This window comes from Stegastes partitus, unplaced genomic scaffold (assembly GCF_000690725.1).
Source record: "Stegastes partitus isolate 25-593 unplaced genomic scaffold, Stegastes_partitus-1.0.2 Scaffold1300, whole genome shotgun sequence".
Lineage (NCBI taxonomy): Eukaryota > Metazoa > Chordata > Actinopteri > Pomacentridae > Stegastes > Stegastes partitus.
Genome location: NW_007579031.1, coordinates 19,103 through 41,625, shown reverse-complemented (window position 1 = coordinate 41,625; position 22,523 = coordinate 19,103). Strand labels below are relative to the sequence as shown.

The following is a 22,523-nucleotide window of genomic DNA, read 5'->3' as shown; positions in this document are numbered from 1 at the left end:
TTCCTCAGATAAATGTAAGAAAAGACCTCCACATATTGGTACGCTTTTGGACTTTCCTCTAACCTTTAACAGACACAATCTGAAAAATTCAGAGGGGAAGTAGCTCTTCGGTGGAGCTTCTCAAAACATGACAAACCTGTGATGACTTAATGAGCGGTCGTATGTATACACAACGCTAAAACTTTATGTCTCCATGCGTGTCCTGGGTGTTGATCGTAGGCTTTAGCTGCTTTGATGTGACTCCAGACCCCCCCGAGTCCCTCTCGTTCCTGCCCTCCACCCTGTGCCCTACATCTCTGACCCGGCAGCCCCTCGCTGGGCCACTTAAAAGTGACAAGATGGTAACAAAATGACTACACGCACTCAGGACTAGAGCTTGGACTTTCCCACCGTTCTAAAGAGCCCATGACATTACTTATGTACATCAGATTACTTATTAGCTTAGCAGGCGCTCCGTGTCGGGTCCAAGTGGCATTTGCTTACATCCTTTGATGTGTTTAGCAACCAGTCCGGAGCACTTTTGTCTGGAGCAGCTAAACTTAGGCCTCTGCTGTTATGGACAGAATAATGCAGCAGGAAAATATCTAAGCTTTGTGCAGAATCTGCTCTTGTCTTTTATTATCTTTTAGTGTCTTATCTTTTTGTATTCATCTCTTTTCTTATCCTTTCTTGTCTTATCTCATGTCATCTTGTCTTATATTAAAACATAGAATTTCTTCCTTGTGAGTATCAGTTGTTAATTCTGATGTCATTTTATAGTCATCACACAAGAACTGTGCTCAAATTTTGACAAAAACAAGTTCAGAGGGAACATTTGTTTGCCAGAGGGCAGCGATGTTAATGTACAGTTTTGCAAAATTCTGTAATTTACCTAAAAAATAAATTTCAAATCAGCTTGTGGAAATATTTTGAGGAGAAAAACAGCATGACAACAAGGAAAGTTGTTTAAACGCACCTTAAAGTAGCAAAAATCTGACAAACAGAGATGCTTTATAGACAAAATCAAGTACCACATTTCTGGAAACTAAGTTATTGGCACTGCACAAAGAACACAGACACGACATTAATCATCAAAACAGACAAACAAGCCGGCAGACGACAAAGAGAGTTCACACATATCAATCACCATGATACAGATTGATGCATGGCGATACCTATCACAGGCCGACTTGCTCAAACCTCCTGGCTTGAGCAGAAAATTATGCATTCACACACATGTGAGGAGACGCACACGCTCGCACAGATACGGTGGCTGCCCAGCTGCTTCGAGCAATCAAGACGGAGCGTCGTGTTACAGAAGCCCGTTGACTCTGCTCATTCCTTCCTGGCTGAGTCTTCGCTCTGCACCTCACATCCCTCCGATAAACAGGACAGCATGCCAACTTATCTTACCGAGCTGACTCCTCTCCTCTACTACCTTCTTTTTTACACGGGGGGCCCCAAACACACCGAGCTTCCGCCTCACACCCTGACCAGCTCTTTACAACCTCCCCGCCATCCCACTGCATAACCGCCGAGGTTCTAGATCCCTCCCTCGTATAATCGCTCCATCTTTACCCTATCACTCATCGAAGCCCCTGTTCCTACATCTACAAACAACATGCTGTCTAATTGTTCCCCTGAAACAATAAAACTCTGGTCTGCAAAAGAAAAAAACCTACAGTGAGTGTTCGTCAGTGAGACAACCTGGGCTGCCCTGCACCTACCTACTTCTCCCCTCACAGCCCCTCTCCGAGCACCTAGTTTCACCTCTCATCATCCCATTTCAAAACCCCCATTCTGGGCGCCGTGGGCCCCGCCGCTCTCCACCATGAGCCAACCTTAAAATACACATCCTGAGAATGGATGTGTTTCTCTGTGGCTAATGGGGAACATTTCCTGATTGCATTACATCACACCGTCACTGCTGAAGCCATCAAATGTCCTTTTTTAAAGAAGCCAGGTCCCTGAAAGCTTGCCAATTCTCAAAAAAGTCCTCTCGAGTCGCTTGTTGCCTTGTCTCCCGCGTCAGCGAGGAAAGTAATACGTTTTGGCACCGCGTTAAGTTTTGTGGCTACGCTCATCAGTGTGAGTTTCTCCGCACGAAAGAGCCGAGAGCAGAGGCAAGACTGGGCCAGACTCTGTATATTAGACCTGAAGTCCTTAATAAACACGTCTAGGACATGCAGGCCTGTCTGGATTTCTGAGTTTAACGGCAAAAGCAAATTAAGTACATGCAAGTAGTCGACTCAGCAATGAGGGAGGTAGTCTGATCCTGTTCTAATATAGAAGCATCTATACAAAATATAAAATTGCTCCATTGCAAGTAAAAGTCCTGCACTTAAAATCTCTGCAATTGACATTAGATGCACTGGAGAGGAGATAGTTTTAACTACTTTAAATACAATCAGATGGTTCAAGTCTTGGGGTCGGGTCAATCTGAAGGGTCACCAGATAGATTAGATAAAACTTTATAAATCCCAAACAAAACTCTTGAACTTCAGATGATTACTGACAGCTGAAAGAAAAACCATAAAGCTCTGCTGGCCAAATTTGGTAGATATATATATTTTTTTCACATTATTTTGTCCAAGTTTTGCTTTTTAAATGAAATAATACATTGTTTCCCTTTTTTGATCCTCAAAAAGCAATTTTATATGAATCTGCTGTGAACTTTTAGCTTTTAATTAGCAGATTTTAAAACAACTAGAGGTGCTGTACATGCTTTAAAACTAAACTAAAATACAAAAAAAAAAAAAGCAATACAGTAGACAGCAATAAATATTACTACAAACAACACATAGAAAATAACAAATAAATATAAAATACTGAGCCATTAGGAGCAGTGAGAGCAACCAAAAACTGTGAGAATTTTGAAAATGCATTTATTTTATCTCAATTGAGGTGAATTATTTGAAGGGGCTTCATCCAGATGCTGCTTTTTTTTTTTTTTTGAAGAGGTCACAGGGTTGTTGGCCACTGCTATAATCTCTGTGTTGTATTTTCTAGGCTTTTTTAAAGTGTTTTGTGCAAATCTGCTTCAATCTGTACATGTTAAATTAATACAGCAGGTTAAAAAGTACAATACTTCCCTCTAAAAAGCAAAAGAAATGTAATATACTAAAGTACTTTGTAGGTTCTTCATAATCTTACATGAGCTTGTTTCCTCAAAGATCTGCCTCTCTGACTTTCCACCACCATTTTTATCATTTATTTTATGAGTCCGACTGAAGACGACCCGCCACATGGCCGCGCTCGGTCGGTCACGCTGTGGACGGGAGGCAAACTGAGGAAGAGGGAGGGAATGTAAGGTTTCAGAAGCCTTCCCCGACAGTAATATATATATCAGCTTGCATGTGAGTGTAGGCCATATGACCTGTGACATTCCGGTAGAGGATATAGACGGGGTAATGTAGACACCGCTTCGTTACACTAGCCGGCCGCGGAATGCGAATGCCAATATTCACCTCCGGAAACAAACCCAACCAGCTTTTGGCTTTTGTCACAAGGGCAGCCTGAGTTCATACAGCAAGAGAGAGGCTCAGCCAGTGAGTCAGAAAGGACGTTTAGTTCACCAGCCTTTAGACAAACATCCAAACTGTGCTCATATAAATGCGGCAGTCAGAGCTTTGGGGTGGACATGCTTTTTATTCCACATGGAGCCCACTCTCAGTTTGACTCGGATCCGATTGTGGATATTTTAATTGCGACTTGTTATCTTGACTCCGGAGCCCTGAGCATGCTGGGAGTTCAACCACGAGTCCCGAGGCCACATGTCAGGCATCTCAGTCCCCTCATTATGCCGCACTTACCACCGCTGGCATGCGGTTAAGCTGTAAACGACCAATCTACAGAGCAAACAAGGGCTTTTATCCGCACGTCCTTTGACATTTGCCGTGCTCTTGTTCCCTGTTTTCTCACGGGGTCAGATCACAACACTGCGGTTCGCTCTCTCTCCCAGCTCGCTTCAACACCCTGTCACCCACCAGTTAACCTGCTATTTCAAACCCTATAGGGCGCCACATTAAAACAGACTCTCCACCTGTTGCAGCGTCCAACCGCGGCTTTGTGTGCCAGACTAAAATCGAAGCTTGCACGCTCTGTCAGACCGGACTAAAAACGATCAGCATCACCTCGGCAACCGCTCAAGGGTCGAGCCCCTTTGAGCTCTGTTTTTTTTTTTTTTTTTTGATGTCTCTATCAGATGTGAGCGCACACACTCAGCTGCAATACATCCCTACATGCATTATGTCGCTGCTAAGAGGACAGCTGCTGTTATTCGCAGTATGCCTCTCCTACTGCATGCCGAGGAGCTGTGAAGACCTACTGTAATCTCTGTGGGGCAGCCAGATGGTCAAGTCGCTAACAGAGACATTTAAGTCTATGGATTTATAAATTAGGGGTCAACCTATGTGGCGTTTTTTTTACAGGTATGATACGATTTGTCAGTAATCGAGCAGTCTGATTGCTGATATTTGGAACCGATGCGCTGGGAAAATGAAAATCGTGTCAAAAATTGAACAAACTCCAACAAAAACCTACTAAGTATGCCTTTTGTTTCTTTATGATGTACAGATTTTTAATGAAAAAGTGTGGATAGGCTGTTACTTATGTTGTGAAACTAATAAAATAGTACGATGGCAAACAGCCCACTTGTGGATCTATGACTGCACAAGCTATAACATCCATAAAAAACAGCCAAAAACAGTCTAATAAACCAGCTCAGAGGAAAGAAATGTTAAAGTTATAAATGTAAGAAGGAAAAACAAGCAGAACTGTCCCGATCCACATTCGCGGGACACTGGTGCCGACAGACGGAGAGGTGGCTGCATCATAGTCAAAGCAGCACCTTTTGAAATCAAATTATTCTTTGGAAAGTCAGTTTTATAATAACTATATTCTGAAAAATACTTGCTTCAATAATTAATTGACCAATAAAAATCCAAACTTGTACTGGAGAATGCAGCCAAACAATGTTCCTCCATCTGACTGTTCCTTGATAATCAGTAAAAATACACAAAATATGAGCATTTTAATGATGTAAACAGTCCCACAGTTTTCCATCTAACATATGACTAACAAAGCAAATTAATCTGTTTCGGGGTAAACCAAACTTTTTTTTAAAAAAGCTGCTCTTTGATACAGTCAACAACTTTCCAAACAGATTCCTGCTGCCTCAAACTGACCCATTTGGCCTTTGCACTCACTGCACAGAAATCTGAGTAGATTACATGTGGAAGTGACTTGGAGAATATTCCATCCAGCCTGCGAGGGACCAGCGGGAGCTATTATCATATTCATAACACCAACCGAGCCCTTAAAAAAAACAAAAAACATCCACGAAGTAGCTGTTTACGTTCAAACGGTCTCCTTCTGAAATGACTGTTTCTGTCACATTACATGTCTGTGGGGAAAGTAACAAACCTGTACGTCAAACACAACTCTACTGCATATGTGAACAAATCGGAGGGTAAAATTTTTAGGACATTTTTTTTTTTCTTCCACTTAATCTTTAACCTTATTTCACCTTTTGAGTAGTCTGGAAAATACGCAGGCCAGGCCAAGCAGTCACATGGGCTCAGTTGGTGAAAGAAACTCAAAACCGACACCTTCTGCGTCCAAGAACATGTGATGCAAGACACACAAACACACTCGGGCAGAGGAAGACAACAGATCCTTCTACATCTTTCCACATTTTGCGTGTTAAAAGCCACAAGATGAGGCATTTTCCTGCCATTTATATGCGATGACAGGAGAAGGAATGTGAGCGGAGAATGCAGCCATAGAGAAAAGATCCACCTTGAATGAATGAAAAATATCTAAGACTGGCGACACAAACTCACTCTAAGACCTTAAGAACGCCACCTGATGGTCTTCATTCATGTTGGATTTTACCCTCCACTGCAGGAGTAACATAAGAGATGCAGGTGCACAAACAGGATCTAACCAGAACACTGGCCTCCACCAAAGATCTGCTTTGCCTGCATGTGTCCAGGCGTCTCCATAGTCCCGCACCTCTTATTGGGGCAACACGGATTAACGGCAGAGAAACTGGTGGGGTATGAGCATCCACAGCATCACAGTATCTTGCCCATCTGCCATGAAGACATGGGCTAAAAATAACACGTTGTCCCTGTAGGAGGAGGCACAGTGGGGGTGGAGAAGGGCTGCAGAGTGGCCACACCGGACACTGCAGCCATGTGCCTCCGGGGGCTGATATTCACCTGGCAGGTGAACAAATGGGAATGGACGTGATGCTCGTGTGCAGGATTCATGACGGTGTGGTAAAATTTGCCACTCGCTGCACGCACCTTCATGCACACACACATTTAAAAACACTGCTGTGAAGCCATAAATCTACCAATTCCAAATTTGACCTCAGCTCAATTACAGGTCCCTGTTTATAATTGGAACAAAGGCACTCATATTAAAACAAGCCTGTGCATTCAGTTTCTTTTGGCACTTAGTTTAAGTACCAAGAAAAAAATGCTTGACTTACAGAGCACAAATACTTTTTTTTTTTTTCAAATTAAAACCCAAACAGCCAAATATGTTACTACACAGCCCAAGTGGAAATCTCCTCGCTAAAAAGCTGCCATCTAAAAATGAAAAAGATGCCAAATTTCAATCAGAGAAAGTGAAACATTAAAATAAACAAACTCAAAACCTGTGAAGACGCATAATGTCACCAAAATGTAAGTACAGTAAAGAACTCTTCAGCCTGACAGGAGACTTTTCTAAACTTCATGCAGGATTCATCTTCAGTCTCAGCAGCTCACACAAGTCAACAGAAAGCAGGTGATGCGTTACCTTGCGCGGCAAAACATGTATTTCCACAGAATCCAAGAGACAAGGAGGGGGGACAAAAAATCAAGTGTTCCGTGAAGCCTTCCACTCAGGACGTGGTTGTGCCCTTGTGGCAGCCAGCGCGGGGCTGCAGGACAGCTGTTGCTGACGCAGTGTGGCGTCCTGCAGTGAAACCGGAGGAGTCGCTCCAGGTAGGATCAGATCAGACCTCTGACACTTCGGCAGCGGAGTCGCTTCCCACACAGCTGGTCGATCCTGCGCGCGTTTCAGTCCGCCGTGCGCATTTACGCATTTCAATAAAGTCCACACAGCCGGAACGAAGCAGAAGCTCCGCTGCGGTGCTGCCGGCTGGTTCCTGCTCTCATCTGGAAGTGTTGCTGCACATTCAGCTGATCCACCAGCAACATCTGCTCCACACTTTAAATGCGTCCATTTAAAGGACCTGTTCACACCATTCAGTGAAATGCAAGGCTGCAAGATTTAAAAAAGAAAGGGATTTACTGATTTACCTTGTAGGTTTAATTCCAAAGGTTTGTGTTGATGTAATGATGTTGCATCATGTTGATATTGTAATTTAAACTCGAATTTCTGTGTTTATTTAAAATTAAATTCAAGCTGAAGAAGCTGAATAAAACTGCTTTGATAACTTTATTTGTCTTGACCTTGAGGTGATTTCAGGTCCCCTCCTCTGCCTACTTTGCCACATTTTTTCCCCCAAATATGTACACTTAAAAAAATGACATGGAAGTACTTGGGTCAAAGAAATACTTGCTTTCATTACAGATAAAAGATGAGTTCCCCTAATTCAGCATAGTTTGATGGTTGAACATGATTAGAAACTGTCTGATCTCAAAAAGATTGATGCAAACTGTGATATTATTATTAGTATTATTATTGTCAGTAGTAATATTTCATTGCCTAAACATAGGTTTGTAGAGTGTAGACAAAAATAGTTTTCTAGTATTTCATCTTCAACTTTCATCCTGTTGTCTGATTTGCTTTGCTGTACATATTTCTGTTGTTGCCTGTCCTGCAACATGTGCAGAACTTTGGTCAACGCTGGGTGTTTAATAATATACTTGACTTGATATTTCTCTTAATCTGAGTCGTGTTTATTCAGCCATTATGAGGTAAGTCATTTTCTGTCCTTAAACAGTGTCATAAAGGTCATGTGACATATTTATTTAGATTTAGAGTGAGCAAATTATACAAAATTAAGCATTTTGTGGTCTTTTGATATTGAAATTACAATATACTCGCCTACATTTGTAAACACACTTTCATTTGGTTTTAGATAGCATAAATATTAAGATCTAGCTACATACTCTATGTTGATGTGACATTTAAAAATTCTATCTTCTAGAAACACAAATGTGATTGAAAAAGTTCTGTTGAACTCAGAAATGTCCAGTCAGACGTGACACATTTTGTTTGCGTCCAATGAACCCAAAACTCTCAAAATGTTAAGTAGAGTGACAGAATTAGGATTTAGAGTGCAGATTAAAGGACCGTTATTATTTGCATATCAGTGTCTCAGCTCTTGTTTGTTTTGTAACACCGTGTGGAGAGGCTAAAGCATCTTAATGATTTCTGAATCCACATTTGAATTGTCAGAAACATATAAATGACACGTACAAACCGATAAAGCAGCTCTTGCCGGCTGCAGCTTGTCTGTCTTTGTTTTTGTCAGGATGTGAGAACTGGTGAAATTTTACTTGTTTGTTTGATGATTTCTGTTCAATTTGAGCAGTTTATATGAAAAGTTTCCAGCTATAAGTGATGCCAACAACAACATTCTCTACATAAACAGTTCTAAAGAAAAAAGCTCAATATTGGAAACTAACAAAAGATTTAACCAAGTGCCTCCAAAGATTTGCTGCTGCTACAACCACCAGATGGCAGCATGATGACTTTTAGTTTTGTAAATGTGATCTTCTGCTCCAAACTTGTGTTGATTGTTTTATCGGTGAGTCTTCATCTCTCCTCGTTGGGAATAAAGACATGTCTTAAACCAGTTGTGTAACTAATTTTGAAAAACACATCACATTTCTCACACCTTTTCATGAATATGAAAGTGGACCAGAGGCATCTTCAATTTAGGCCTACAAATGAGAGAAACAGTGCAATTAAAGAAGAAGTGTAACTATCAAAGGTCAAACTATACACAAAACATCACGACCAGAGATCTGTTTTGTTTTTTGTTTTACTTTACAGGCCGTGAGAAGGACGAAACTGCATCGGTACGCTTCATACAGTCTGATTGGAGGAGTCTTTCTGACGATGTGAAGGCTATATTTGGCTGAAAGGTGTGTAGTATGATTATCCAAGGAAAATGATATCCCTGATTACAAATGTTAACTGGGTGTCGTCTGTTTCTTGGAAATGAAGCCTGCTACAATTTTCCCACCTTCTCCTCCTCCCATGTGAGCTAACCGTCCTGGTTTCAGGACGCTGAGCACAGCGCATTAAATCACGCTAAAATATGAAAGAAGCCAGGCCTGCAGGCTTTGTTGCGAACAACGACAACAAAATTATCAATTAGTTTTTATTCCTACAGCTCCGCTTACAACACAAGTCATCTCAGAGTATTTAAGGTCAAGGCCTTCCAATATTATATTATAGACAGAAACCCAACAAATCCAATGGTTCCCCATTGAGCAGCTCTTTGGCAACACTGGGAAGAAAAAAAAAGCTCTTCAAACAAGAACAAACCTTAAATCTTATGTGTTATATTTTGGTTTCAAGTGCATCAAAACATGGAAACTTCTCTTGTTAAGTTATGCAGCAACATTCAGCTCAAATTTGGTGTCTATTTTTAGCTGTACTATATTTTAATTGGCTTAAAACTTGCTAATTATTCCTGATATCGTTGTAGTGAAGTATGTCTGAAAGGTTAACTAATTTTTTTTTTTGCAAATATAGGCTCTATGACGTCTTAAGGGACTCGAACTGTTCTGTAGGTGACCTGTTTTTTTCAGTATTTTCACAGAACTTCCGTGTTTACTTTTAGTCAATAATCTATTGTTCTAATTGAATATACATGCGATAAGATAAGACAAGCCTTTATTGATCTTCCATTGATCACCACTTAAACTTGGGTGTTGTTGGTGCACAGCTAATGTAGAAAAGAATCAAGAAATACATGATGAAGGCTAATCAAGAGAAAATGACTGTAAGGTATAAAAATTAAGATTTCTGTAGATTGTTTTCTTGATTAATCCATTCGTTGTTTGGTCGATGACATGTCAGGACATACTGAACAATGTGGATCAGTGTTTCCCACAGCCCAGGTTGACGTCTTCAGTGGTCTTGTTTTGTTCTACAGCCCAAAATGATTCAGTTTACTGTCATACAGGAGAAAAGAAACCAGAAAACAATCAAATTTAAGAAAGTGGAATCAGAAAAATGACCTGTTTTCCTCAAAGCATCACAAAGCAATTAAACAATTCTAATATTTGGTGACTGATTTATTAGTTAACAACTAATCGATTAAACCTCTGAATGCCAACACTTGAAAGGCATTTTGTCTTTAAAAAAAAAACAAACAAAAAAACAACCAAAACAACATAAATGACACCATTCATCAGAGCCAGAAACTACAAAAACATAAAGACACATTGGACTTTCACCTTGAAATATTGATCTGTGGTGTGCAGTTTGGTCATGAAAATGAACAAAATCTAAGATTAAATTTATTGTATTTAATCAAAATTAAATGATTTACAATTTTACCAAAAAGACACGGTGTGCATTAACCAGATATGACAAAATAAAGAAATAAAATGATAAATTAAAATGTAAAATATAAATCTAAATGTAGCTTAAATAGAGGAAAACCCCCAGAAAATATTATAAGTAGATGGAATCTGAGAATTTAGACTTGTTTTGTTCTGAAAAACTTGCTCAAACTGGTTATCAAAATAGCTAGGGCTTAATTTAATAGCTGACAAGTAATCGATTGATTATTTGTTGCTACTCAAATCCTAGCTTTATGGTTATAAAACAAGACAACAGAACGTTTTATCTCAGTTCAGCTGAACTTAAAAATTATTTTATATTCCTAAATTAAACTAAAGTAAATTGACTGTAGTAATGCTCTGTATTTTGGGACTTTTAGTGGTAGCTGCAGTAGGAGAGGTAGGAAGTGTTTTTAAATCACTGAGGGGAGCATTAATGATGTGACACCGTTACCATGGAGACGCAGCAGCTACACACGGAGTAAAAAGAAAGAAGGTCTGTTTTGTTGTCGTTGTTTTGGTTACTGGATGTAATTCATAAATCACGTTTATTTATAATAGAAGAAGAAAGAAAAAAAAGCAATTTAAACGTTTATTTTCCAGAAAGCTTAATTTTAACGGACGCTAACTGACGTAGTTTCAGTCAAGTCGCTCCTCAAAGTTAAGGTCCGGTGTGTTTTAGGAAGAAGAAAAAAACATGGACTCGGAGTATTTAAAGAAGCATCTGGGGAAATGTCTGGCGGACGGACTTGCTGAAGTGGCCGAACAGAGACCCGCGAACCCGGTTCTGTATCTGGCTCACTGGCTCTATAAGTACAACTCTAACGTGAAGCAAGAGGCCGAGGTGAGCTGCTGTTTGGTTCCACTGCCAGCAGGGGGCAGCATTACACAACACACAGCCTGGATAGCTTCACTTCTGCTGTGTTTTCTGTTGTCTAGTGTATTAACTTGCAGATTTGTGTGAAAATGTAGACAAACATTCAAATAGTTCATAACTAAGTGCAGCAGTTCTGTACAAAAAGCCTGGGGCTCTTGTACTTTACCTATATGGTGTGTTTACATCTTGTGCTTATGTTCTTCAGATTAAACACATTAAAAGTCTACAATCATGCATATGATAGACACCATTTCACACAAAATTAAACTTCTTATTATGATACAAACTAGTCAAAATTAGCCTCACCTCCGCCAGCTCCAACCTAATGTTAATTAATCTGCCCTAATCGTCTGTTATTTACAAAACCCTACATATACAAGCAATAATCACTTTATTTTTTTAAAGATAGCAATAATACTTAACTTTATATAACACTTTTCAAAGTGCTCAACAGAAACAAAAACAATTAAATATAGTAAAAAGACCAATAACATCAATAAAAAAATTAGTGAAAAATAAAGAAAAGGCCTAAAAGCAGCCAGAAATCACCACTAAAACAATCAGGGATCATCAAACACAGCCATATGTCACACACTCATGAGGGCTTTTTGATAGAAGAATACTCTGAGGAGAGATTTAGACGTCTCTGATGATGCTGCCAGTTTGATCTCAATAGGTCAATAGTTGAGCCAAAGTTCTTTCCAATAGAGAAATAAGATCAGTGTTATGTATTTAAGTTTAATACCATGCTATGTTAGAAATGTACCTGACTAGTTTAAATATTAAGGTATATACTCTATAGTCTTCTGTCATCTTACGTTTCTTTTTATTTGGGGAACAACTGAAGAATTCATTTACACAAACAGATAACTCTAGCTTCACAAACCTTCAGAAAACCCACTTTTCCATCGTCTACCTGAGACAACATCAATCAAACTTAAGTTATCTCTATTTTTGTCATTTCTACTGAGTCAAATCCACTCAACTTCAGTTTGATTGATCTCAAGCAAACAACAAAAAATAAGTTTTCTGAAAATCTACAAAAATGGGGTTATCAGTTTTTGCAAATAAACTCTTCAAATGCACAGGTTAGACATATTGATGTAGATTTATTCCCTTCATCATTTCATATATCTGCACTTATGAGTGAGAGTTATGTCAGATCCCACCTAGAATGATCTCTTCATACAGCAGTCCTTAGCTGTTCAGAGCTTTATCAATATTTACAGCACTGTATTCGGCCTCAGCATACAAACAAGGGGCAAAATTAGCCCGTGAACACAATACAGTTTACCAGCTAAAGAGCCAGATATTTGCCTCAGGAGCTGGGAGAGTATTATTGGATTTATTGTGGACTTTAATCTCCTGCAACACAACTCCAAATGTGCAATGTGTTTCCATTGTCCGCTTACACACTACAGCCAAGTTTGATGGCAGCTTTCACTTGTAATGGACTATTTATAGTGTTATTTAGGTGAATGATCTATTTTTGTCGTATTGCAACAAGGTAGAAAACTAGCTTTCCCTTATCAGAGGCTATCTGGTGAATGCAGCACTGCAGCAGAAGTACTGATGGTGAACAATCCCACCTACCACAAGGTGATTAACCCTGATACTTCTGCTTATAATTCAACCTCTGCTACTATCAAGTCAAAGCCTTGATCTTCAAATAGTTTTTGAGAGCTGCTGTCGCGGATAAAAGAGGCTTAGACAGTCTAAGCTCATCAAGCTGAACGATATAAAGCCTACTGGGCCCATGGCTACAAAAACCCAGTCACCTTTTACCTTTAGATTAGATTCAGAAACTGCTAGCAGCCCTGCAGGCCTGTAGATCGATGGCTGCCTCGGGCTTATACGAAATAAAAGGCGTGAGGTGTCAAACTGTTTGCAAGTCTTAACTGGTGTCAGATTTTTTTGTAAACTGCAGGTGTAAGATGTGTAACGGTGTCAAAGTCAGAAGCCTTTGTTGTTGTTCTGTCACATTTTTATTTGCAGAAAAAGGCCAATTTGGCTCGACTGGAGCAGGAGCAGCCGGAAGCCAGAGAGGAGACGCTGCATCAGGAGAAGCTGAAGGAGGAGGAGCAAAAGATCAGCGAGGCTTTGGAAGAGTCTAAGAAGGTATGTCACAAAATCCCTGAAACACACTCAGTTCGTGTGCTTTAATTCTGAGTCTGAGCACAAAAGATTTGATGCAGCTCAACCTCCACTTGTTATTGATCATTTTAAAACCTCCCTCTAGCCCATTTTTGTCCACTAGAGAGTCTGATGTTACTTTTGGTGTGATATCTTTAGTTTGTGATGCTATTTTTAGTCATTTTCAGGTTTTGTTTAGCTCCGATTAGCCTTTAAAAATAAATTATCAGCTATTTTTACTGTAAATGGTCTGCACTTATATAGCACTTTTATCCGAAGCACTTTACAATGTGTTTCTCATTCACCCATTCACACACACATTCATACACCAATGGTGACAGAGCTGCCATGCAAGGTGCTGCCTGCCATTGGGAGCAACTTTCAGTGTCTTGCCCAAGGACACTTTGACTGTGGAGGGGCGCCAACCTTGCGATTAGAGGACAACCCACTCTACCACCTGAGCCACAGCCGCCCGACTGTAATGCTTCCCATTTAATTCCACTGGAAGACAATTACTAAACACTGTAGATGGGTCGATAGATCAACTTTATGTATGTCTTTGTGGCCCAAATTTGCATTTAGCTTCTAGCAAACATCTGCATTACGGCAATATAGATGAAAATCCTGGAATGAAGAATAATCACAGCACAGATAAGTGCTGGTGGAAAGCAAAGCTGAAATAGGTGCAGAAACAGACTGGATTGATACGACTTATAAATCACCACCAATGAATCAACTAATCGATCAGTTGTCAGCTATGTAATTAATTACCAGCTATTTTGATAATTGACTAATCAGTTTCAGTATTTTGTAAGCTTCTTCCAGCTCCTTAAATGTGAATATTTTCTGGTTTCTTTACTTCTCTATGACAATAAACTGAATATTTTTGGGTTGTGGACAGAATAAGATATTTGTCATGTTGGACTTTGTGAAACACAGATTTTTCACCATTTTCTGACATTTTTTAGACCAAATAAAGAACTGACTAATCACAAAGACAATCAACGGATTAATTGGGGATGGAAATAGTTGAAATTTTCAGCCCTATTGGGTTAATAATTCAACTGATGTGTCCTGAAAGCAGGAGCTGAAAATAGTGATTCAGGGGATGAGTCATCTCAGATTTTATGAGTCATTCTTTTAACTGATTTGCTTTGATGATAAGATAGTCGACCTTAAACTTCATTAAGAATGTCTTGATCGACCTCAAAAGTCCAGTTTACATAAGAGATTTGATTTTCTTAGAAATGTGGTCCACGTGTTCTAAAACTGTAGCGGCTTGCTTGTGGCTTACATGACATTTTGAGAAAGTCTATCAAGAGCACATTAACTTGAACAGATCTCTGAGGAGAAGCCCCCAGAGTCTGATGCAGCCACAACAGGAGCTGCTGAGGACAACAAACCTGTAAAAGAAGAGAAACCAAACACCCCTGATCCAGGAAATCATCAGCAGACGGACAAACACCGAACTGAAGCACCGGAAAATGATACTGAACAGGAGGTGAAACTGAAATCTGTGTGCTTATAGAGGTGGGGGCTTCCTGATAGGTTGTAATTTTCTCTTCAACTTGGTCTCGGCCGTGTGTTTTTGATTTGTTTTTTTGTTTTTTTTTAAAAGTATGACTGTTGCTGGGTTGTTTTTGGTGATGAGGCAGCTCACGCTAACACTCTGCATGATCTGCCTCGTGTGATGTTGAAATAACCATAAAATGACAAACTTCAAATGGTTTAATGAAGTGTGCAGATAAACCAGTAACCAGACCAGAGTCCTCTGAGAGCAAACCTGTAGAGGACAGCAGCTCCTCCTCATCTGACGCCCCCAATACTGAAGTCAAAAAGGAGGCTGCAGAAATACTGGAAGAAAAAACCCAAGTGGAGACGAAGAATGATCAAGGAGAAGAGAAAACAACGGTGGAGCCAAGTGCCAGTCAAGTAGAGGAGAAAACTGAGGAGGAGGAAGAGGCAAGCAGCGAACAAAAGGAGGTGGAAGACAGCACGCGAGATGAGAAAAAGGTGAGAAGATAATTACATTGATGTCATTTTGCACAATAATTGTAAATAATGTTTACCTGGATCGTTAGAGGGGTCAAACAAAAATGTTTCATTGTTCAATTAATCATTTGTTTCACGTTTGTTCTGCAGGAGGTTGATCGATCTGAACCTGAGCAAACCGACCCTCTGCAATCAACTCCCAGACAAGATGTCGGTGATTTAAAGTCGATTGAAACAGAAGAGCAGCGTGACAAACAAAGTCCTCGTACTCTTGACCCTCAAGACACAGAGAAGGTGATGCTGCTGATATCCGGGTTTTGTGTTGCTGATTTAGTTTCCAGCGCGAGGCTTCAGAGATGCAGGATCAAGTGCAGGAAAAGATGATAAAAGAGGATTAGAAGTGAGCTGAAGTGAAAGATCACAGGCCAGACGAGGACAGGGGGAACCACAGCAACAAGCTGCACCTCAGTTTCCCTAAAATGCTTCAGGTGTTCAGGCAAAGAGAACACAGACAGGAGTCAGGCTGAGGAAAGGCAGAGCGACAGATCACTGTGTTTTCCAAGATCTAATCTTAGCTGCTCTTCACCTCAAGGTTGCTGAAGAACAAACTGGTAAACCTGAAGATTCCATCCGAGTGCAGTCGGCCTCTGCTCCACAGAGTGACGACCTCAAACCAGAGGAGACGCTTCCTAATGAAGAGCAAGAAGAACAGATGACTGAAGAGGAGGCACAAAAATCAAGTTCTCCCCGCATTCAGGAGCAGGAAAAGGTGGCTGGTTGTTCAAGCTACCAACTCATTAACATTTACAAAAGGCAGAAGCTTTCCATTTTTATTCTTTAGTTTGTTTGTTTATTTATTGGAGAGGAAATTTGGAGTCACAGGAAAATCGATGATACAAAAAAATGCTAAGAATTAAGTATTATTTATTGGGGCTTCTTTTACTCAAGCACAATACACATTTTTGTTCATCCAATATTCAGAGAGAACAGGAAAATACATAATAAGGTAACACAGACTCAAATGTCCATTCTGAGGCAGGAAATAGTGTGTGGATGAGAAAAACTGGTCCTGAGGAGGCAGCAGGGTTGAGTCTGAAAACCAAATGTGTGTTTAGAAAGTAGAGACAGAAATAGAAGACACAATGGCTTAATGCTTAACTGAAACTTTTCTGGCCACTTCATCTCAGGAGGCCGATGGGGAACAAACAACTGAGATGACTGATATCTTGGCTCAGGCTGAAACTGACGTAGCAGGAGATGAAACGCCGCAGAACGAGAGACCTGCAAGTTCACAAGGAGAAGCTGAAAAGCCTCCATCTGACAGCGAAGACTCACCGCAGAAGGTAAACCCTGGAGGCAGACAGTGGAAAAATGAGGATAAATGATCAATTTCAGGTGTTAAAAGGGTAATAAAGGGACTTAATGTGTTTTTAGTTATTTAAGAGTAATTTGTAACTAAGTTTTGTTTTGCTTTTCAGGAAGAAGAAAAAGAAGCAGCAGACGACACTTGATCAAATCAGCCTGGTTGATGAGTCACTCCTTCACCTTTTACTTAAATTATAATAGTACTACAGCTTCCGTGTACACATAGTTGCCACAATGTATGTGTAAATATTAAATAGCTCACAAATATTGATCACCTATCATTTTTGATTCATTTGATTCATCTCAGTATCTTTGTGCCCACATTGTTGCAGATCCTCTCTGTACCTTAGAATTGATTTATTCATTATACAACTTCAGCTATCAGAAACAGGATCGTTTGTTTTCAGTGTCCGTACTCTGGAGGCTTGTTTCCACGTCACACTGGGAAATGAATAGAATAGAATGCTGTGACTGTCATCATACACAAAGTACAGCGAAATAAAAACAAAAAAGTTCAGATCCTTAACTCAAGTACCAACAATGTAAATATACACCAGTACAAGTAAACGCCCTGCATGAAAAATCCTGCTAGTAATGAAAAGGTTGAAGTAAATAACATTATTGTATATAGCATCACGTGTGGGAAGAGTAAGTTAGTGGAGGTCGAGCTGGTTTAAACTACTTTAGATGTATTTTTATATACAGTTACAGCAGATAAATCTGACGGGAGAGAAAACAGGAAAAATCTAAGTTATGATACACAAATCAGTTTTCATGTTTTGGGACTTTTTCCTTTTTCTTTTATAATTTGCATTATTTATTGACAATACATCTATTGAAAATAAACCAGCGCTTGAGCCCGACTACACACTGCTTGTTGTAAAAAGCCATAAAGGCTGGAAACCTCAGATTTACCCTCTAACAATGTGTTGTATTTTAAAAAACTTGTCATAATATTTGCTGTGTCATTAATTTTTTTTTTTAAAAACTGTCAGAGAAATGAAGTGGAGTAGAAAGTGTAATGTTGTAGTAAAATGGAAGTTGAACATTGTATCAAATGAAAATACTCAAGTGAAGTACCTCAAAATCATACTTAACTTCAGTAACCAGTTACTTCCCACCACTTTAAGTTCAATGCTATGAACCCAGCAGCTTTTCACAAACACTGCTGCTGAATCCACAAGTTAAAATGAGATTTAAAGTGATTTTTAGAGAAACTTCCCATCTTCAGCAGATCTGCATCAACTGTCCAAGTGTGCATTTACACTAATTTGCAATGAGGATCAAACATTCATACAAAAAGCAGGTTTTTGAGGGAAAACTGTAAAAAATCTGAAAAAAAATACATTACAAAACAATGACAACTGCTTCAGCTGCTTTTAGTGGTTGTGATGACTCATTTCCTGCAACATTCAAAGTTATTTTTATTCATCCTAGTTTGTAGAGGTTGTATTTTGTGAGCTTGTTGCATTATTGCAGCCATGTCTGCTGTTTTAGCCCAATGACGCTGCACTTTCCAATCTCACCAGTGACCTTTGAGCCGCATGAGGAGGAGGAGGAGGAGGTACAACTTTTGCGCACAGTGTCGGATTTGTGTTGAACTTCCTAGTTGTCTTCCTCGTTGTCGCTGCAGACTCGACACAGCTGTGTTGAATCATTCCCTCTGATGAGGACCAAACTATTCAAAGAAAGTGGGCTGGCTCAGTGGAAACACGTGGGAGATCTGCTGGAGCTGGAGGTTAAATGCGCCTTTAGACGCGCCGCGCTCAGAGGTGTTGCTGCTCCGGAGGCGCGCAGCTGAGCGATGCAGTGGCTGTAAACCGGCCAGGAGAAGACAGAAGCATGGCTCTGCAGCTCTTAGGAAACGCTGCTGCCATCGTCGGCGGCCTCGTTACTGGGGTCATGAACATCATCACTGATCTGTTCCTGACACCGCCTCTCAGAGCCACTTTGCAATATCTGGGGGAGGCTGAGCTCAAAACCCTGCAAGGAGGTAAAACAGCCACTTCCACCAAAAATAACACTAATGAGATTATTTAGTGCTGTGTCAGTGGTTGAAAATGTGTGGATGTGTTGAAATTAGCTATTGTGTTGGGGTTAGTCATGGATTCAGCCTTTTGCACAACTCTCACCCTTTTACCTCAATTCTGTCCTCAGAAGAAAAGACTTTTAAAGCCAAAACTCTGTGGGCGAAGTCCGGAGCTGTGGTCATGGCAGTCCGGCGTCCTGGATGATTTTTGTGCAGAGAGGTAAAGTCTGAGTCCAAATATATTAATGCAATATTATAAGTTATTGGCTTCATAAAAGGGAATTCTGTCCTCAGACTTTGTTTTCCTGTTTCAGTAGCAAGAAGATGTTTATTCAGAACTGTTTGAGGTTGAACAATGTGGATTTTTCAGCATTTGCAGTGTCAAAAAAAGCTAAAAACTTAATTTACATGTTTAATTTTTAAAAAAGGAAACTTGCCATCCTTTATTCTTCAGTGTTGATTGTCTGTTACTCTGATGTGTAGCCAATCAGAAAGAGCTGTTGGCAGGACGTTGACTCTGTTGGAGCCAAATTAGCCTGTTTGTTTATTATTTATTCCCAAGGAGTTGGTTTAAAAAAATTAAAAAAAAAAGCTATATGAATAATCAGAAAAATCCTTACAAGTCCATCCAATAGTTAACAGGTCAGTTAACAAAGTCTTCCTAATTATTAAAGATATTTTTCATGTCTTGTCACTAAACAATGTGCAGCTGCTTATGAAGACATTACAGATAAACAGTTTTAAATTACCCAGATAGCTGTCACTCAGTGTGCAAGGAATTATTAAGCTTACAAAATCCATCCAACCACATTAAGTATGTTTGGAGTTTAATTCTCTGTTTGATTTAAATGTCATTAGTCCCTCTGTAGTCTTTAGATTAAGCCTCTAATAGTTCATCTCTCTGTATCAGAATAGCATATTTAGCATTTTTTCCATATAATGATTCCTGCCTGCCTTAAATGTGCAGCCACACCTTCCTGCTCGCTGCACACCAGCTCACAACTACTCTACATCACACTGCACAATGAAACGTGGTGTAATTTAGCCACATAAGAACCACAAACCATTCTAAGGAAGAGTATTAATACACAAAGTTTCAGTATGAAACCCTTGTTTTAGAGGCTGTCATTAGTAAAGTGTAGTTTCAAGGTGTAGAAGCTCCACCATGGTGTTATTTATTTTACAAATGAGTTGCCTTCTAACATATAAAAAAACCCATAGACATGATAGACAGCTTGATTTGTTACTGGAGGGTCACTTTATTTGAGTTTGAACAGTGTTTCTGTGCATAAAATGAATACGAGGTGGTGTGAAATGTTCTAAACTTTGCCAAATTTCATGTTTTAGTACATTTTTCTACTTGGAAAGCTTTTTTTTTTTTGTATTAACAGAAGAATCAGACACAACCATATTACAAGAAAAACACTCAATAAAATCTATTAGGCCTTCAGGTCAAAGCTAAGTTTTTACATTTTGCGTTGGAGCTTTTCTAAAGGTAGAAAAGAGAACATCTCCGTTAACTACAGCAAGAAAGCTATTGAGTACGTTGTATGACTGTCACTTTAACTCTGTTAATCCATAAAGGAGAAACTGTTTTTATTTATTTTTTTATCCATGTACAAAGACAAATGATTACAGAAAACAATCATAAAAGGCACACTGCTGTTACAGTAAATCACACCAACCTGTATTCCAGGAGGACATTCATGTAAATCTGTCGCCTCTTTAAACACCAATAAATGTCACAAATCTTAAACAGCTGAAGCAACGACACACATGAAACCTTCAAAATTAACTTAAAGTGCAACCAGTGTCACAAAACATTAGAAATGAACGATGTTTCGTGTTTTTTTCTCTCCAGGAGGCTGCAGAGCTGTCCTCTCTGAAGCCCCGGCTGGACGAGCTCGGGGTTCCTCTGTACGCTGTGGTGAAGGAGGACGTCGGCACCGAGGTCCAGAACTTCAGGCAGTTCTTCAACGGGGAGATCTTCTTGGACGAAAAGGTGAATTTCATAATTCCTCTGATGAATCGGCACATTGTGAGGCCACTTTTCCCTCCAGACTGATCTTTAAACTGGATTCAACCAGTTTTTCAGCTTCACTTTTGTTTACAAAGACACCAAAGTCCTTCAGGGTCCGTTACAAATCCGTTTAGGTCCGCATCAGTGACTCAACAGTTCTGGTTTTGCTTTCAGAGGCGCTTTTATGGGCCACGTGAACGGAAGATGGGTCTGCTGGGGTTCCTGCGTGTCGGGGTTTGGCTGAGCGGCCTGAGAGCCTTTAGGGGCGGTTTCGTGGGAAACGTTCTGGGGGAAGGATTCGTCCTTGGTGGGGTCTTCGTCATCGGACAAGGAGAGCAGGTACGACTTATTCAGACAGTGAAATGCTTGTGTTACAAATCGTGTCAAAGAGGAGTAAAAAGAGCACAGTTGGAAATAAATAATGTATTTTTTTGTTGTTTTGTTCTTCTTGTCTTGCAGGGAATACTACTTGAGCACAGGGAGATGGAGTTTGGGGATAAAGTCAACACTGTAGAGGTCATTGAAGCTGTCAGGAGAATACCGCAGGAGATGCAGCTTTTAGAGACGATGTAAAGCTTTGTAGCTGCTGCAGTAACAATCTGCACCACAGAACGCCTCGAAGCATGTAAATGTTTGAATCGCTGTATAGAAAAAGATTGACTGTCAGTTTGAGGTTCGTGTTAGACTTGTGAGTTTCCTGGTCTCTGGGAAGCCAGGACGCACTTTGAGACTGAGTGTTTTTAATGACGGTTTGTCTTTAAACTCGACAGAAGAAGCAGACCTGATACCAAACACTCAGTCTCCTGCGTCACTCTGTGATACCGCTGTGTTGTCTTGGCAGCCGAGAGAGACCTCGTGAACAATAAAACTTGTCTTTGTGCTCCAACGGTTTGTTTTTATTGTTAGTCACTGCTGGAAAGATGCTGTGGGTGGAAAGTGGGACTATTTCCACAGAAAACGTCCTCATGTAGATTCAGTCTGGGTTCCTCCAGAGGTGTATCTCACTTCAGCGGTATGAGTAGCACACACATTCCAGAGTTTTGTTATGTGTCCACATTGCCGGTAAGAAACAGTTTGCTCAGCTTTGTGCTCGGTGTGAAGAAACTTAATCGTACTGGATGCTCTTTAATACGTTTAAAATTGTGTACTTTTTTAACTTAAAATGTAATACAAGTACCTTCTGGGTGTCAACTGCTGCATATTTGGTACACAGGATGCACTTGGTTATGCAAAATGAAACCAAAACAGTGGTAATATGCAGTTTCTAAGGTGCAAATCTTGTCTACTGCACATGTTTGTATCTGCACCAGACTGAAAATTTGATCAAGTTCAGCACCAAAGGTACAGTCCTTCAAATATGATGTCATCTTATTTTTGTCACTGCTCATAAAGTAAATTTGTCTGACTTAGAAAGATTAAAGCACAAAGGTTTCCACACTCAAGTATTTGCTTTTGCTTGAAGTGCTTAAATAAATAAACTAAATACTTTACTTGAAATTTAGATACAGAAATTCATTCCTGCCAACAGCCATCACCTTGAAAAACAAATCTGTCTGACAATTGACTGACTGAATGATTATTATT

The 22,523-nt window shown here is 39.9% G+C and overlaps 3 protein-coding genes across 3 annotated transcripts in view; 2 read left to right on the top strand and 1 right to left on the bottom strand.

Moving 5' to 3' along the window:
* Nucleotides 1-6,891, bottom strand: part of scn4aa (sodium channel, voltage-gated, type IV, alpha, a) — a 29,199-nt gene extending 22,308 nt beyond the window's left edge. Inside the window, exon 1 of the mRNA XM_008298257.1 lies at nt 6,790-6,891. The gene's annotated coding sequence lies outside the window, so the exon portion shown is untranslated. The remainder of the gene's footprint in view (nt 1-6,789) is intronic.
* Nucleotides 6,892-15,187: 8,296 nt separating this feature from the next.
* Nucleotides 15,188-17,166, top strand: LOC103369520 (110 kDa antigen-like). Its single transcript, XM_008298256.1, has 5 exons — nt 15,188-15,546; nt 15,676-15,819; nt 16,118-16,294; nt 16,713-16,868; nt 17,004-17,166. Exons 1-5 carry the CDS (start codon nt 15,265-15,267, stop codon nt 17,034-17,036), a joined length of 792 nt encoding a protein of 263 aa, XP_008296478.1. The 5' UTR covers nt 15,188-15,264; the 3' UTR covers nt 17,037-17,166.
* Nucleotides 17,167-18,514: 1,348 nt separating this feature from the next.
* LOC103369519 (redox-regulatory protein FAM213A-like) lies at nt 18,515-21,825 on the top strand. The gene is given in 5 exon segments (XM_008298255.1): nt 18,515-18,883; nt 19,048-19,139; nt 20,781-20,921; nt 21,114-21,278; nt 21,399-21,825. Coding segments are annotated over 5 exon segments (663 nt in total). The 5' UTR covers nt 18,515-18,732; the 3' UTR covers nt 21,513-21,825.
* The last annotated feature ends 698 nt before the right edge of the window (nt 21,826-22,523 follow it).

Excerpts from the sequence above, each read along its gene's own strand:
- LOC103369520 (XM_008298256.1), top strand. The coding sequence starts at position 15,265 with ATGAAGTGTGCAGATAAACCAGTAACCAGACCAGAGTCCTCTGAGAGC. Across the intron at positions 15,820-16,117 it reads ACCCTCAAGACACAGAGAAG|GTTGCTGAAGAACAAACTGG; the intron begins GTGATGCTGCTG and ends CTTCACCTCAAG. Across the intron at positions 16,869-17,003 it reads GCGAAGACTCACCGCAGAAG|GAAGAAGAAAAAGAAGCAGC; the intron begins GTAAACCCTGGA and ends TTTGCTTTTCAG.